This window comes from Sapajus apella, unplaced genomic scaffold (genome assembly GCF_009761245.1).
Source record: "Sapajus apella isolate SASKATOON/1434 unplaced genomic scaffold, GSC_monkey_1.0 scaffold28, whole genome shotgun sequence".
Lineage (NCBI taxonomy): Eukaryota > Metazoa > Chordata > Mammalia > Primates > Cebidae > Sapajus > Sapajus apella.
This window is the reverse complement of record NW_022436968.1, coordinates 6,424,798-6,443,528: the sequence shown is the minus strand read 5'-3', so window position 1 is coordinate 6,443,528 and position 18,731 is coordinate 6,424,798. Positions and strand designations below refer to the sequence as shown.

The window sequence follows — 18,731 nt, the reverse complement described above, 5'->3', positions numbered from 1 at the left end:
TTTGTGAGAAATGGAAGCAGCTATAGATAAGTATCTCACTTTCAGGAAGCCATTCAAACATAGCCCAAATACTTTGTATTTTGACATTTGCCTGAAACCTAACTTCTGGGACCAGGGTGGGTGGATGAGTCGAAAGGGCAAACGGAGGCTTTTTTATTTCAGTGAATCTCTTACAGTTTCCTATTTAAATTGAGTTAGGGTTAATTCTGGCAAAATCCCAACATAAAAATCTTCTGGGAAGATCAGGTCTGCAAATTAGACCTACCAGAGAAATGGGCATCAAACAACCATTCAAAATTATGCAGTTGTTAACTTTATAAGGGAAAATAAAAATATATACCTTTAAATTATATATATTAAAACATAAGGCAGAGCAAGCATTTCTATATACATTCCTAAGTTATACAAACATATACGTAAGACTGAAATATGTAACAAACTTTTACATAAGCAGATGTATACAAACTCCAGATGTACTCTTTCTTACTGTGGGTTGTGTGTTCTATAAGGGAAAAAGAAATATTTATCATTTCTTTTACTGCTGAGGGGATGGGTGCGGCTCTCATATTTCAGAAAGGGGCTGGAAAGTGAGGGAAGCCAAACTTTTTCCTATTTAAGGCCAAAGCAAAGGAATCTCAGTGGCTGAGTTTTATGACGGGCCCGGTGCTGAAGCGCAGGGAACAACTGATGGTGCTACTTTGAACTGCTTTTCTTTTCTCCTTTTTGCACAAAGAGTCTCATGTCTGATATTTAGACATGATGAGCTTTGTGCAAAAGGGGAGCTGGCTACTTCTTGCTCTGCTTCATCCCACTGTTATTTTGGCACAACAGGAAGGTGAGTAGGTACTGATTTCAAGAAACTTTATGGGATTTTTGTCTTTTCTTCTCCTCACAAAGAAGGGTATAAAAGGGAGTATCAGCTGCGTGATTAAAAATAATTTTCTCTATAAGCTCCCAATTGTGAAACATTGAACTGACCATGACTGTGTTTTTCACATTTGTTGAAAAATAATAGTATTATGTTATGTGTGTATTTAAGAGTTCTGTGGTAGTTTAAGAAAAGATGTTCTTGTACTAACTTGTTTTCATGTTAAAGGCACTGGAAACTTTTTAAAATGGCTTTAAAAATTTTCCCTCCTGGATTGTTAACATCTTGGAATGCTTCCCCAGGCAGTCTGGAAGTTATTGGTCTCTTGTGATAATTTTATGTTCCTCTTTGTCTGCTGGATTTTTTTGTAAGGTTAGAATATTGAACATTGTTTTCTAAATAAGAATGCATTTCAAGTAGCATGGATTAAGAACAGTCTAAAGGAAGGTACTATGCATTCAGAATCATTGAATATATTTCTGTAAAATGGCAACAAGATATCTATAAACATTCCTCAAAGGGATCAGACTGCTAAAATATTTTATTATTCCTGTTTTATTCTGTTTCAAGAATGACTGATTAATTCATATTTTTAGTAGCTTGTTGTTAAGGGACTAATATTTTCCACATATTCTACATTTTAACTGCATTCGCATTAATGAAGAATATCCTTTTTAAAAAATGTTTTCAACAGGAGTTTTGACTTTTCTACAAACAAGGTAAAGATACTAGTACTGTTTGACTTCAGAAAGCTGTTTTGCTGTATTTTCTAATAATCGCATGTAATGTTTTTCATATTCTATTTTCTCCTAAAAAAGATATTTGTCTCATTATTTATGTAAAAATAATATTTTATTTACCATAGTCATGAAAATACTGAACAAATTGGAATACAAACTTCCATAGAAATAAATAATTAAATGTTAAATGTAAAGATAGGAGAGCTTATTAGACAATTTTTATTGTACATAACTAAACATGGTTACATTTAAAACTATAGATTTTGCAAAGACATTGTATGAAAATTTGTCTTTTGTTTGTAATATCAAATCTTTGTTGTCCTCACAAGTAATACATGTAAATGTATGTAGGGGGGGCAGGAGTAGATATACAATGAAATGTCTTTAGTTACCTTCAGCTCATGGACACAAAAGAAAAGAAACACCCATATTCCCTGTTCCCTTAATTTCCTCTCCTCCTTACCCCTCCTCTCCTTCCCTTCCCCTCCTCCTTATCTCTCTCCACCCCTTTTGGCTCCTTTAGACTCCTCTTCACTCATCACCCCACCCCGTCCTAGGCAAGCCCATCTCTACTCCTCCTCTGTCTTCCCTGCCTGTTATTCTCTCCCTACTCCCCATGTGGCCTCCTTATGTCTCCATTTCTTTTCTCAGTTCTCTCTCTCCTTGCCTCCTCACCCTTTCTTTCCCCAGAACTCTCAATCCTTCTTCCTTTCTTATTCCTTTCCCCTTTTTTCTCTCTATCCTGCTCCTCCCAGAAGATGCCTCAACTGCCAGCCCTTTCTTAGGATAACAAATGACTGCTATCCCCCACCACCCATTTATTGAGAAGACTACGAACTTCGGGATTTTAGCTCTAAAAATTGCAACACATTTGTAGTTGCCTAGTGGTTACAAGCTTTTTATAACCACTGTGGCTCTTTTTTTCCCAATCTAACTTTAGAGGGGGAGTGTTTGATACTTACATCACATTAAGCTCTATTTATTTTCCTTTTTCTCTTTAGATGCAAAAAATAATATTTTGCTGATATGTGTTTGTGTGCTCTTAAGCTCAAAAAGAATTGAAAGAGATCTTGTTCAGCCAATTTTTTTTTGTCATGAATAAAATAAAGTTTCAGTGATTTAAGACAGTACATCTTATGTTCCCTATGGGTTTTACAAGAAAATTGTGTGAGTAGATAAGCTTTGGAAAAGTTATAATAGGTATCTGAATATACAGCATACTGGGAGCTGTCATAAAATTCTGGGGTGGGGTTTCTTATATATGCCCTCATAACTTCGGAGACAGCACAGCTCTAATGGACACTCACTTCTAGTTCACACACGGGCAATTTCTGGAACATTACTCCTCAAAAAGAATTTTGGTCTTTTTACAAATTTGTGAAAGTTGTATTTAATTCACGTGTTTTATTTCACCAATGGAGAAACATGGTCTGTTTTATATTTCCCGAAGTTTTTAAACATGTCGAATTTTAAGAGCAAAGATGCGTCACCTAGTGGCTGACAAGCCAGGTTACCATTTACATGATGAATGCCAATATTAATGCTACATAGCTGGCTTCAGTAGTTTATAATGTGCTTTAAAAAAATAACATGCATGAATTTTGAATGTTAACACTGCTTTCCTAAGGAAATTAGTATATTATGGATAAAATAATATAAACACACATACTGACACAAAAACACAATGGTAACAATATTCAGAGACTTTTTGGAAATTAGCTTAAATGTTATGTCTATTAAAAAATTACACATATGACTATATTTTAAATAAATTTTTCATATCTCTGATATAGCCTTTATTTGACATAAGTATTTTATTCACTCTATTTGCTAGATAGATTATAGACAGCTGTTACTAAGTAATATTGCTTCATTAGAGCAAAAACAAGCTTTATTTTAATTAAATGTGTACTAATATTTGAGTTTCTATATTTTGCTATAGTGATAATTCCAGTAAAATGAACTGTGGGCCTTTAGTTGTTTTAGAATTTTAAAACTGTAAATAAACTCAGAGAATCAGTTTCTTATTAGAGGTCATGAGAGTCTATTTTTCATTACACTTTAAGAGAGAATTTGTAACTTAATCAAGATTTCTGCTTTGTGTTTGTTCCTGCAATTAAACATACTGAACTAACAGAAAAATGAAGCATCAATTTAGAAACAATTGCACTTTTAAGGGGAGAGGATGCATCCTTGCTCACGTAACTCAGGGTCAGTCATCTAACATGGATCAGTGCTTCATTTGAGATTACAAAATTAGAAAATGACAGAGTCAAGGTTAGGACCAAAATTCTGTTAAGTCCTAGATAATTACAGAACACACATTAAAATCACAGTATTTGAATTTTTTTAAACTATTTGTCATTGAAAGAAGATACTAAAAAAATTATCATCCTAGAAAGTACATGAGCTAATGATACATTTCTAAAGGTCAAAAGAGTAGGTATTTTTCTGTTTAATACTCAACTTTATAGAGAGCAGTAAATTTAACCCCAGAAGCTCAGGATCTTATGATTTTAAAAGAAATTATCAGTTCCATGTGAGTAAATAAAGTATTATAATACAAAATTTTGTGTTTTTGTATCCATGATACCTTGCATTTCCTTACCTGAGCTTGGAAAAGTTTGGATTTTCAAAACTGTCTATTTATGTATAGGCCTTTAGATCACCTGATGTTGAATATTCTTTAGATGATCTAAAGGCCTATGCATAAAAAGATACTTTTATTAAATTCTGGAATTAAACATTTCAGCATTATAAGAAAAGAAAGCAAAGCCACTGAAACAATTCTAGGAAAGAAGGAAAGACTGTGTGATTAAATGCCTTTTAACTAATTCAGATTCCTGGATCGATGTCTTATCTACAGGCTTCTTTTTAAAAATCAAGAATGGTTGGCTGTGAGTTTGCCAGGATTATAGTTGAGACTAAAGGACAGCTCCTCAGGAAATCCCTGTTCTACATCCACAGTCACATGCTGGACCTTGAGTTGTCACTCAGAGAAAAGAGTGCCATCTACCGAAACGCCACGGTTTCCATTGTGAAAAAACTCTGAAAAACTCTGGCTTCTTTGGTGCAGAGTTCCAAAAATTATGTAGCCCAGCTCTTTTATTTTGTAACATCTAGTGATATCACCGTCTTGAAGTGATTAAAGTAGATTGCTTAAGAATTAAAGCTTTAAAGATGAAAGATGTTATTGCTTTTGCTGGACATGAGGAACAGTTGTAAAGTTTCCAGGTCTACAATAACTTTCTGGAACCCTCTCAGTGAACTGTTTCTTGTAAAACAGTTTTCCCGAGGAAAAAAAGCTCAATCTCATTGTTTCCACACTCCAAAAAAAAAAAAAAAAAAGGTCATATAGTGTAAAAAAACTATCCAGACTTTTCAAAGGGGAAACTTTGCCTGTTTCATGTCAAGATGACAATGGAAAAAATGAGATAGCTATTCTTACATAAATCATTTGTGAACTGCAGTTTGGGGAGTTACATTAACCACTAAAGTTTCAGTCTGTGTCTAATGAAAACACAGCAGAAGTGGATTCCTTTCAGATTAACTAATAAAACCCTTGTTTTTTTCCATGACTGAGGTCAAGCCCTGCTGTTTAAAATGTAGTCTTAATGAACAAAATGAAACATTGAAAGAGGATGAGTCAAAATGTCCAAAATATGTAAACATAAAAGAGAAAAGATCCAGAAATTATTAAAAGTTAAATTTGCCTCGAAAACTAGTATTGAGGAAGTACTGCTTCAGTAAAATGACATATTTTTCTGAAACTGTTTCTCTATAGTATTTCACATTGGAGGATGACAAAGACTGCATTTATCAAGTAAATGAAGATCATAGAAATACTCTTTGGAGTTGCATAGCATATTCACAACTTTCAAGTTTCATTCAACAAAAACATCTAACGAACATAGATATGCATTAATATGAATCATTTAACAACTATAGTTTCTGAAAAATAAGGTGCTAATGAGACATCTTAAATATATTTTTGTGTTGGATCCAGAAATCTTGTCTGTTATTAGAATCCTACTTGTGTGTATATAGCAAAACATATGCTGGGTTTCTGAATCACACATTTATTTTGTTGGTGGTCTGGATGTCATCAGAGCGGCTTTAGAGATATAACCCTTCTTCATAAGGTCAAGAGAAAATAAACAGGAGAATTTAACTCCAAATGGCATCTTCCTGTTTTGAGGCCAGATAGAAAAGATATTTTGCAGAGAACTGTTTTCCTTAAAAATACAACTATCTAGACTCAGATTTTAACCTTGCAGGGATAAAAAAAAATCACATAGGACAGAGCTTTGAAGCTGGCTTCTTTAATTGTACTCAGTTTTGAAATAGCAGAAAGAAAATAGAATGCAGTAATTAAGAGTATCAAATTTAGAGAAAGCCTTCTTACACTCAAATCTTCTTTTTTACCCTGGCTGTGTAACCTTGGGAAAATTACTTAATGTTTCTACGGTTTAGATTCCTCACCTGCAAAATTAGGATTATGACAGCTCTAAGCTCACAGGGCCTTTGGGAGTATGAAGCAAAACAGATATGCAAAGTACTCAGACCAGTTCCTACAAGACAGAAGGTACTATACAAGCTCTGCCTACCACTAGTTTTACTAACACTGGCAAATAAAATGAAGGAAGAAATTAAAGTACCTTAGTAACTCAGTGATAAGGATGGTGAAATGTAAAATTTTATTTATAAGAATATAACATTTAAAGTTATTTTCCAACTGTAATGAGACAAGTAGAATATATTCTCTTCAATGTTTTTATAATTTGACTCTAAGCAGATTTTATTATATATGCAATGGTTGGTGGTTAGATATATGATACTTTAAATTTTCTAATTATCTAATTATTTTATTTTAACAGAATAAAATACTAATCAACTTAAAGGAAATTTCTAATTGAAGATTGAAAATGATATATTTATAAAATATGAAACAAGAAAAGATCTACGAATGCTAATTTGTCAATTTATTTTTCCTGGAGAGAGCAAGAATAAATAGAATCTTTTTTGTTGTTGCAAAACAATGCTTTTAAATTAAAATTATTCACCTAGAATGTCTACAGATATTTTCTTCAGAGTCCTTTTTGTTAAGTCATCTAACATATGTTAAGATACTCTAACAGATACATAAGCAGCAGAAAAAAATATTTTGTTAAAATTTATGTTTTCCAAACAGTATCATTTTTTTTTAAACAGTATCATTTAAAAACCAAACCAAACATGTTTCAATTGGAAACTATATGAACTCCGATTACCCACATGTACAAAATATTCAGCTTTCTAAACTAATAAAAATAAATTATGATAATCTGTATATCATATCTGTGATTCTAAGATTTTAAGATTAAAGAACACCTTTTCTCAGATAAGGGTTCAGCAAGAAGAGAAAAGGAAAAAATATTCACTTGCTATTTAAGTCAAATTAACAATTGTATCAGGTGCTTTAGGGAATAATACTATTGCTCAAAAAATAGTATTAAGATAAAGATAAGTTGCATTTTTTTGGTCCTAACAATATGATTTCTTCAAGTCAGCATGATTTAACATAAAGAATAGAAACAAAAATCACAAAAAAGTAAGCTTTATGCATGTCTAAAAATACAAAACTATGTTATCTGGCTTTATTTTTCTCAAAAATTCCAAAAAAGAAAACTAGGAGAGAGCTAAGAGTGGTTTAAGTCATGTGATAGCTTCAATATATTTTATGTTATAGATCCCAGCAAGGAGATGATTGAGTTTAATGCATTGCTTGTGCGATCACAAGTAAATTTCTTTCAGAATTTACTCTGTAGTAAGGAATAGAAACACCAAACAACATGGGAGATGGAGTTTAAAATTAATTACAAATTGGAACAGATTTAGTTTAAACAACAAAAATAAAGGAAGTAATTGGAAAATCCATTAATTTCCAATAGTAAAATGAAATCATTTGCCTTTTATTTAATCTTTTTGGGAAAAAAATAAACTTATTTTTTTACCAAAGCTACTCTGAATACAGATATCTAAGAAATGAAGAGAATAATATGAGATGACTTATTTCTGAATCCCATTTTCTATTCTATTTCTGAATGTTGCAAATGGCTAACTAGAGCATTTTTATTCCTCTTGAAACAAAACATTTTCTTCCTTGACTTTGCCATGATTTTCCCACATATTACCAGGTATTAAACTAAGGTCCATGAAACACCAGTCTAAGAGGTTTAGCTTTCAGTAGAATATATTACTAACCATATTTTTTCATGCATAGAATAATAAAGAAAGCTACACAAAACTCTATTTATTCAGCAAAGGTAAATAAGTTTGAAAAACACAGAAAGGCCTAATTTTCAGCCACAAGTTTTTACAGGAACTGATTTTTCAGGAGAGCCAAATTTATTTCAAGTGGACGTGAAATAGATATGGCAATAAACAAAGTTGCATTAATTCTTATTTTTTAAGCATTCCAACTCTTTTCTTTTTTTACTTAAAACAATATGACTTTCTAAAGTAAAACAAAGTATGCACACACCATGTTGACTGTCATGTGCAGGTCAGGAAGAAAAAAATACCTTAAGAATATGACAATGTTTTAAATTGCACTAAAATAATCTTTATATTGAGACCTCTGTGTTTTAAAAAAGTACTATAATATGTTTCTAATAAAATTTGGAAACAATAAGCTAAATAACTACTTAAATTTTTATAACATTGAGTTTAACCCAATTTTAGCAAATTCATTTACAATTTTAATGTCAACATTGTTCTCGTTTATTTAATAATTAGCGGAACAAATGGAAAGTACTGTATTTCTAATGATGTGAGGACACCCTTAATGAGGCATAAACATAGAAGAATGAATACATAGAAGGTAAAAGTATTTATGTTAATTTCTAGGCAGATCAAGAACATACAGAAGATATTTAACATAGGAAATGTTTGACCCTAACTTTAACTATTATCCTCATTTGTCTTTAATATGCCTTTAGTATTTAAGAGCTGCTTTTTGTAACCCACATGCTGTATTAAATGTAAAAAGATATTCCTGATCCAGAGGCAAAGAGCTAAAAGACTCATCAGTGCAATCTAACTATGTTTTTGAGGATGGATCTGGGAGGGCTTAAAATATACATTAATGGGAAAATCTTGAGTTGAAACTAATCTGTAGGAACATTTCACATAAAGTTGATTTAGAGAAAATTTTTAAGTGGTTCATTTTAAGAAAAAGTACCAATGCAAGGCATGTGTTCCATGTAATTTTACTGCACAATCTTCCAACCCCTAATCTTCAGGCTTTTCCTGTAAACTGGTGAACTTAGGATTTAAATAAAAGATGCCAGTTCTGTCTAGAAAACAAATGGGTTTAAAGCATTGACCCTCCTATGTTATTGGTGTTCACAGCATGTGTAAATGATTACTGTGTTATTCTCTTAAATATATTTTCCATAACACCATTCAAATAGGCCTACTTCATTTGCACTGAGATAAGCTTTTTGGTGTTCAGCTTTTAGATTCACTAAGAATTAAGAAATGCTCCTTTAAAAGCTTAGGAAATGTATATAGAAAATATAGCCCGTCTTTTCATGTATGTGTTTCAAGCATAAGGGAGGAATTAGAATAACTTTTTTAAATAAACAAATTACTTGCCTACTTAAAATTGCAATTAAAAAGTGAAGCTTTCCTTCAGTAGCTGTAAGCTACATTGAGAAATTGTAACACAAAGAAAGAATGGATTTTTTAAACTTCTCGAATAGATCAAGTGTGTTGTATAGCATCATTAAATTTGTATCAGAACACAAAAATGGAAATGAAATGGGGAAGCAATTTCAGTACTCTCTAGAGTCTAGGCTTTGAAATTCTTTTTGGTAAACATTTAGTAAATCAGCTAAACATTTCAACTTATTTAAATATGAACCTAAATTATTATTTCCCCAGATAGAGTGATGATATAGAAACAAGAATTTGAAAAGGTAATCTTTGTGGATGCATGTAGTGCCCAGATGGAAAAATCTCAGGAACACTGAAAGTCCTCTTGACCACTAGGTAGTAAAAAGTAATTTTGAACTACTTGCCTACCCAGAAGCAGACCTCCTTCAGTAGACATTTTAACGGTCATGGCTTTGAGAAATAAGTTTCGCTGTCTCACAAAAATATAAATTACTGAACAGTACATCATTTGTTGTTTGCAACAATTTTTGCAGATGCTTAGAGACTTATTTATTTACTCAGTTACTGGCAAACTATCACACTAATTGTCAAGAACTAAAGTTGTGTTTAAGCACAATCCACAGCTAATGCTTTAAGAATTGAGACCAGGTTTTGTTTTGGCAATTCCTAAGCTGATTCATTGTTAATAGCTGCTGAAATTTCAGGACCTTGCATATAATTATGAAGCAAGTCTAAAATTTTGGTTGAAGCAAATTTTTTAACATTTCAAGCCACAAATACAGATGGTTGTGATTCATATTTTCCCTATTATTTTTACTAATTCCTTGCCAATATTTATTTTAAAAACATCTTTTTCTTTCTTTTTGGTGATTTGGAAATGACTTTCCATCCATATGGGATATACAGTATATTATGTCATATCATGTTGACCTACTAATGCCAAACAGAGCTAACAGTGACATTCAATACACACAATAAGTTCTGTTAAAGCTTTCCCAAGAAAATCTGGCAAAGTTTTATGGTGCCAAGATTAGCTCAGTTTTCCCCTGAATTGCTCAACTAGGTTAATAAAATCCAGAAAGTCTTCAGAGTTAGTGACAAAATCATCTTTTTAGTTTAGTTTAATGCTCCCATCTGCTGTTAAAGCAAAGAATAGCAATGGGTAGAAAAGCTTATTTTCAACTGTGCAATTAATCCATACATGTTTAAATATTGTGTGATATACATTGATGTTAAATCTTACTATAAATGAAATTAAAATACCTGCTAGTATTAAGGAAAATTGACTGTGGTGTGCCAATTTTATGTTAATAAGCAGATATGATATTTTAATTAATTTCTTTCTACTTTGCAAATTATGCAGGGAAAATACAATTTTCTAATGAAAGGAAGAAATTATTTGTTTCAAACCATCTCAAGTTTGGCTATTGTTAATTAATAGTCCTGACAGAGTAACGAATATCAAATTTCAGCAAAACCTAAGGGAACTTCATGTCATCTATCTTGTTTTTCAGCTGTCGAAGGAGGATGTTCCCATCTTGGCCAGACCTATGCGGATAGAGATGTCTGGAAGCCAGAACCATGCCAAATATGTGTCTGTGACTCAGGATCCGTTCTCTGCGACGACATAATATGTGACGATCAAGAATTAGACTGCCCCAACCCAGAAATTCCATTTGGAGAATGTTGTGCAGTTTGCCCACAGCCTCCAACTGCTGTGAGTTTAAGATAAACTGTACATCTTCAATATTCATATTTAGACACATGAATAGTTCCTATATCATAGGAGCCTAAAGAAAATGAAAGTCATGTCTGTCAAACAGCCATGTTGGTATTCCAAGTAAAAAGCAGACGTTTCAATTTAGAGATAAGGATTGGTTAGAATCTGGGTTAAGAAATAATGCGCAAATTCTATGCCTATTTTAAATTGTTTCTTTTCCATTTGTTAGCCTACTCGCCCTCCTAATGGCCAAGGACCTCAAGGCCCCAAGGGAGATCCAGTAAGTAAACATTGTTCAGTGGAATAAAATTAATACTAATGATAATTCTAGTAAGAGTTTCCTTTTTTCTTATCATATCCCTTCTAGATTTGAACGTCCATCATACATTCTCTTTAGTACCACATATTTGAATAATGGCACCAAACAACAAACTGAGAATCCATAATTGTACATGTAAAGATTTCAATTCCCCAAAATTCATATTATGTCTTTACCCCCATGATCAGTTTGAAGAAAACATATAGGTCAATATACAAAGGAATACATTATACTTAAATTATTCACAGATTTTGATTTAAAAGTATATGAAGAAAATATATTACTTACATTGATTCCTAATATTATAAAGCAGGGAAACAATAATATGATAATGATTCTGAATCACCAGGATTTTTCACTATTTACCTCTTTTTTTTTTTTTAGGGCCCTCCTGGTATTCCCGGGAGAAATGGTGACCCTGGTATTCCAGGACAACCAGGTTCCCCTGGTTCTCCTGGCCCCCCTGGAATCTGTGAATCATGCCCTACTGGTCCTCAGGTATAATAAATTACAGTATTTCCTTATAAAGCTATCTGGTTCATCTTCTTTCTTTATATCTCACTATTGTGAGTTCTTTGTATCTGTTCTCTGATTCTATGTATTTAATAGATCCTTATTTAGTGTTTTTATGTATTAGGCACTATTCTAAGTGCTCTATAAGTATTCATTCTTCCTCATAATGCTAATGTTATTGCTACTATATCCTTGGAAAATTTGCCAATTTCTCAGTAGATATATAGCAGACACATTATGTTTAAGAAGCGAACTATCAACTTACAAAAAAATTAACCTACATAATTCAGTTAGTACTACATCTATACTTTATTCCCTTAGTAACATCAATGCCAAAGCCTCTAAAAGTTTAGACAAAAAGCAGTTGAATAACTGCAAACATTCATATTGAACTCAAATCAACAGGAAAATTTCTGCCTATGAAACTTTTCTTGCTAATACTTCAGAGCACATCTTGGTTCTCCTGAAGCATAGCAACCAATTAACTCTACATGTAAAACAACCAAACAAATAAATATGACAAAATTTCTGTTGCATGGAATTAGGTAAAATAAGAAAACGTATCTTTAGGAGGTTACAAAGTGCTTTTCAAAAAGCAACTCAGCAAGAGCCAAAGATATTGTCTAAATTCTTACTCTGGTAACCAAATAGAACCTAACTCTAGGCCTAGAACTTAGAATAAAGTTTTGAAGAAATCCAATAAGCATATGAGCTTTTCTACTATTTTTTGACTTATTTTCTACAAAGATGTTTATTTGAGTGACTCTTTTAGTCATATTAAGCAGAATCCAGGGGATATGAATTTTACTTGTATCATTCACTGTTGGAAAAATAATTTGACTTCATTTTTTTTTTTTTTGCTCAAAATGAAAAGGTGTATTATATGATCTCAAGATTCTTTTGGCCTCAAACAGCCTATGATCCTATGTTTGTACTGATGGAGGTACTGCTTAGAAATAATAGCTGTATAATAGGAAAATTCGGAGGAATTAACATTGAGCACAGTGGAAAGATCTGTGCATCAAACAACAAAATGTTTCTGTAGTATATCTAATGTCTAAATCTACAAAAAGACAGGATAAACAAGATAATGAGTTAATACATACCACATCTTTTGCCACACAAAAATCTATCAGTGGATAGTAGATGTTGCATGCCCTTCTAAATGCTTAAAAGAATGATGAACTGTATATTAACATGATCATATCTGTTTGGTCTCCTTGCCACAGAACTATTCTCCCCAGTATGATTCATATGATGTCAAGTCTGGAGTAGCAATAGGAGGAGTCGGTGCCTATCCTGGGCCAGCTGTATGTACAAATGTTTCTTAGCACTTTAAAGCTTTATTATCTTTCTGGTTTGTTAAATTTTGAATGGTTGCTCTTCTAGGAATTCAGCATTTTTATGGAATTGTGCAAAATAGCTTATTCTTACTGAGGTTGGAAAAGAAAATGATAGCATTATCACGTTTTTTCGATCTCAACTCATTTTTTCTCATATTATGCCTGTATTGCCACTTCTCCTTTATATAACCACCTGGTGTGCAGAGGTCCATCTTCCTTCATGCTTAGGTCTCACACTCATATATTCTCTAATTTTAATCACATTTTGTTACTTCCACATTTCCTGTTTCTCACCTAAGTTCTTCAGAATCTTCCTTTTATGTCTTTTCTTTCATTAAATGCTACTTTCCAGATGACAGTCTAGATAATTAATGTCAAATGCCACAGTCTCACCTCCAATTCTCAAATCAAAAATAAATATTTCCAGAATTCATTGATTCTTCAAGTTTATCTTCTTTAAATAATAGCTATTCATCTTGTACCTGAAGGGTTTTCATCATTGTAAATGACCTAGAGTTTTTATAGAAGAGAATAACTAAAATAATCGAAATCTGGGCACATGTGCACAATATGTACTGGCCCATGTGCATGACCCTGGTTATAGAACAGGCTCTCAGGAGAATCAGTAGTAGTGAAAGTTATAATTTCACTGCAGACAACAAGTATATAAGTGTAAATAAAGCATAGCTCTGGATTCTCTGTTATTGAGGAGGATTGCTGCTCAGACCATTGGATTGTACATTCATACCTTCCAAAATTAGAGAGAACAAAATTTTTTCCAATAGATTTAAATGACATATAAAGGAAGACCTTTAGCATTAACATAAAGCATATCACAAAAACAGAATTTTATGTATCTTGACTATTTTAGGAACTGTGATATTTTTGTATGTCTTTCAAAGCCAGAAAGAAAATTATGTTAATTTATGTATATGTTGGGTCTTACTCAGCTACATTCACATTATTAATCCTATTTTTAATCAAATATAAAGTTTTTACTAAAAAACAAAAACTAACGTCAACACATACCGACATTTCAGAAAAGTGTTTTTAAGAGAAAATGTAAATATACAAACTATTGTTTTATAAATTTACTATTGGTATTTAGAAACAGCATGCTACAAAACTGAAGCATGCTGCTTTCAGCATGCTGAAGGTTTTCTAGTTTAATCTGTATTTTGGAACAGTAATAAATCAAGTGTTCTATGTAATATGATTCTTGTGTGATCATATAAATCTCTATGTCAATTAATTATGTGATATCTATATCAACATAATTATGGATTTAGGGTTAATTTACATTATTATTTTAGATACCTGATACAGTATTTATAATGTGGCAATAAATATTGCTCCACACTGAGTTTGACTGCCAAGCGAGAAATTGCTTCTTCACCAGTGCAATATAATTCTCATATTGCAGGGATTTTCATAGCATTGTGTACTAATTTTTCCAGATTTTCAATTCCCCTCCTTAGGAGTTCAGGACAACATTTTATAACATTTATTAATAATTTATATGGAATCAGTGAGAATTTCATTAATGTTTGCTTGCTAATATCTTTATTGTAGATCTTGTGAATCAAAAATAGTTATTAAAAATGAGGTATAATTGGTCACAGCTTTAACAATGCCAGTATTATTCCCAAAGAGTGTTATAGCTTTGAAGCATGGATAAAGTGGATTTTACATTCATTTATTTTGTTTTTCATTCAAATTTACATTTCAGGGCCCCCCAGGTCCTCCCGGTCCCCCTGGTACATCTGGTCATCCTGGTTCCCCTGTAAGTATAGCCATTAGTGGTGTTTTCTTCATTTTTAGAAAAATCAAATTAATATATATTCTGCTATACTTTAGTCATTCCAGCATGCATAATCCCAATTAACTAGAGAAGTCATACCAAGAAAATGCCTAAGGCTTCAAAGAAGGAATTCCATATTTAATTCCTTTCCACCAACAATTATTAGCAATTAAGACCTTGGTAAAATTAAACCACATTAATTTGCATGTGATATGGCTTTTAGTCCAAAACCATTCTTTGTGAACTAAAAGCCATATCACATGCAAATTAATGGAATGCAATATATTAACTTCATTCTGATCTGAAAAAATTTTGGTCTCAATATTTATAAACTGGAGTAAAATTTTGCTGATTACATTCACAATCCTGATTTCTTACTGTCAAGACATAAGTGAATTATATGAAGATTTTTTGTTACTTTTAAAATATTTACATATTCTACTCACTAGGGATCTCCAGGATACCAAGGCCCCCCTGGTGAACCTGGGCAAGCTGGTCCTGCAGTAAGTAACAATTCAATTTATATTTAATAAGCTGATAGTTCCATACGGAACCTACCTTTGTTTTCTCAAACAAGTATAGATCCTTACAAAATGAAGATTACATTTGTCTTTAAATGTGTAAATAACAAAAGGCATTTTATCATGTCTTTTGGACTCTTTCAATTGTTTAGCCATCTTACAGACACTCCTTAATAAAGGAATTCCCTCATGATTAGCCATCAAAATAGTCTACTTCCCAGAGCTGATACGCATTCTATATATATTAAATATAGATTTCATTTTTCTGTAACCACTCAGTTCACATTATATTTACCCTACTGAAGTAGTAGTTCATTATATCTACTCTACTGAAAAATATGTGTAATTATATATATTTACATATGTAAATATGACATATGTAAAAATGTATATATGCATATATGTTAGACAGTAACATATGATCTAAGAGAGTCCTCCAGAAGGATATACTGTGTAAATAAGCAAATAAAATGGAGTTATTTAAATACAATATTTCATGAAATTTAGAAATACCTTTATATTTAAATATGTTTAATATTCCAAAAAGTGTAAAAATACATTTGAATTTATAAATACACACATGTAATATCAAATACAGATATATGATGCTTTTAATTTTTATTAACAATAAGTTGATATAATGGATGTATAATATTAACTCAGTAAGTATCATTTTCATTATGCGAAACATTAAATGTTTTTTCTAAAAGGAGGTTCCTTCCTGGAATACATACTGTTTAATAATAAATTGTAACAGAAAACCTTACCAGTCTGTTTGATTTTTATTTCCTTATTTTCAGGGCCCTCCAGGACCTCCTGGTGCTATGGGTCCTTCTGGTCCTGCTGGAAAAGATGTAAGTTTTTAAAAATTCAATAAGAATACAGCAAAATTTAACTTGGGATATTCTAAACAGCATTTGCTTTATGTCAGAATCCCAGAAGAAAAAAATATTATTCAAAATATTGTTGTCTTAACACCATTTTAGCTCATACTAATCTTTGAGTAGCTATACAGCATTTGCATACATACATATAGATAGATCTCATTTGTGGAATTCCAAAATAAAGCCTCAAAGTGCTTTTTGACTGTTGAGATGGCTCATCCATTGAATATATTATTTAACTGGAGGAGAAGTAAGCATTTCTGTGTGCCTTTTGTAATCATGAAATTGATACCACTGCTTAATGAACTTGAGAACTTACAGATACCTTTAGTTCTGTGGCATTCTTTCTTTCCCTTTTAATTTCCAATAGCAAATTATTTCTACTGGGTTGAGGAAGGGCTATATTATTTCAGTGATTAAAAGCACCTGCATTATCTTTCATAAGCTTATGGCAACTTAAGCTTATAAAAGGTGGGAAAGGGCCTCATCATGCCTTCTACCAAGAAAGCTGGTCTCAACTATACGTTTTGGGTAATGATTTTAATGAGTCCTTCATGAGAAAAATGCAAAGTAATCACTCTGCTTATTGGCTGCAATGTATTTTCTCATACATGATCACCTAAATATTCTTTATTTCTCCACCTAGGGAGAGTCAGGTAGACCCGGACGACCTGGAGAGCGAGGATTGCCAGGACCTCCAGTAAGTCTTCAGCATCTACTAAATTAATTGTAGTAATCTTAGCTTGAAAACTATTATGCAACTTAATTGAATTAAACTTAAAAACAGAAAGTGTTTTACTACTAGATTGTGATTCTATTTGAAGGTTCATTAATATTTTTTCATTAATTACTTTTAGGGCATTAAAGGTCCAGCTGGGATACCTGGATTCCCTGGTATGAAAGGACACAGAGTAAGTAGTTTCTCCCTTGGTTACAAGATATCCCACTGGGCTATGTTTACTTGCCTAATGAATTTTACTGGACAATTATGTACCGAAAAAGGTAATTCTGACAATGAGTTAATTTGGGTTTTTTAAGTTTACGAAGTTTATTTGTTGACCAAACTAGTCATTTTATGCAAAATAAAGGAGTTGATTTCTGATGTATAAAATAATCTTGAAATATATAGTTTTCTTACTACCACTGTAAGAAAAAATAAAAACCTTTTACGAATTATGTTTTTTTTTAACTTACCATGATTTATAGATTGAGCTGAACAACTTTATTCTATTCAAAACCTTATGTACATTCAACCAACTGGGCCTAAAACCTATCAACTTAATTATAATAAAATCTATGAAACTCATGTTTGCTACTCTATAGTTAAGACAACTTTCTTATGAGACTAAATTGCACTTCCTAGTTAGTTCATATATTCCTGCTGTAAAATCAGTGTGAAATGTCTTCAACCCATTTAAACAAGTTTTAAATTATTTAAGTTAATTTTGCAAGTAGTGTTATAAAGATCAATTATAAAAATTCAATGTAAATTTTATCAATCATTCTAGATTATTAACAGATTTTAATAATTTTGCTATTTTTATACACTTTCTAGGGCTTTGATGGACGAAATGGAGAAAAGGGTGAAACAGGTGCTCCTGGCTTAAAGGTAAATCACAACAAAATCATATTTTATAAGTAAATTCATTAAATATTAAAGCTATATTTAAGATTCATGTTGTGAGGCTTAACTTGTTTTCTGAAATTTATCTGAATTTCCCTATTGGGTGTGAATAATTGTAACTAATTGAGATATTAACGCTTCCATGAAAACTGATAACTTGAAGAGTCTAGATTAGAAATAGTTGAGCATCTTAGTATAATTTATCAATTACTTCTCTTTAGTCTTTAAGTTTTTAAATACAGAAATTGAGATTTCTGGTAAATAAAATAGTAGCAAAAAATTAATATTGTTAAAATGTATATCTTTTTCTAGGCTCTGTAAACTTTTCCATAATATTCTATATTTAAAAATCTATAATGTTCTCTTCCTCTTATATAAAATACTAACATATTTTATATGTATCTAGGGTGAAAACGGTCTTCCAGGTGAAAATGGAGCTCCTGGACCCATGGTAATTATGTTTTTTACATATAATGTTCAGTTTTATTACTAGCCTTATGGTTACCTAAAACTGGCTTTGCTCCCACCCCAACTGTTCTTACACATGTTAAGATTAGAGTAAGACCATACTATAAATTTTTTTCTGTAGGGTCCAAGAGGGGCTCCTGGTGAGAGAGGACGGCCAGGGCTTCCTGGAGCCGCAGTGAGTATTGTTACTAACATTGCTCAACTACACCCAAAGTGACACGTCAGTGTCTCAGTAGTTTCAGGCTGTACAAATATGCTAGGAAAATGGCTT

At 32.0% G+C, this 18,731-nt stretch overlaps 1 protein-coding gene across 1 annotated transcript in view; it reads left to right on the top strand.

Moving 5' to 3' along the window:
• Window positions 1-544: 544 nt before the first annotated feature.
• The window catches only part of COL3A1 (collagen type III alpha 1 chain), a 38,599-nt gene continuing 20,412 nt past the window's right edge, over window positions 545-18,731 (top strand). Inside the window, exons 1-13 of the mRNA XM_032292673.1 lie at window positions 545-835; window positions 10,782-10,984; window positions 11,217-11,267; window positions 11,691-11,804; window positions 13,049-13,129; window positions 14,892-14,945; window positions 15,413-15,466; window positions 16,285-16,338; window positions 17,015-17,068; window positions 17,226-17,279; window positions 17,924-17,977; window positions 18,399-18,443; window positions 18,582-18,635. Of these exons, the coding sequence (XP_032148564.1) occupies window positions 757-835; window positions 10,782-10,984; window positions 11,217-11,267; window positions 11,691-11,804; window positions 13,049-13,129; window positions 14,892-14,945; window positions 15,413-15,466; window positions 16,285-16,338; window positions 17,015-17,068; window positions 17,226-17,279; window positions 17,924-17,977; window positions 18,399-18,443; window positions 18,582-18,635 (951 nt within the window). The 5' untranslated portion in view covers window positions 545-756. The remainder of the gene's footprint in view (window positions 836-10,781; window positions 10,985-11,216; window positions 11,268-11,690; window positions 11,805-13,048; window positions 13,130-14,891; window positions 14,946-15,412; window positions 15,467-16,284; window positions 16,339-17,014; window positions 17,069-17,225; window positions 17,280-17,923; window positions 17,978-18,398; window positions 18,444-18,581; window positions 18,636-18,731) is intronic.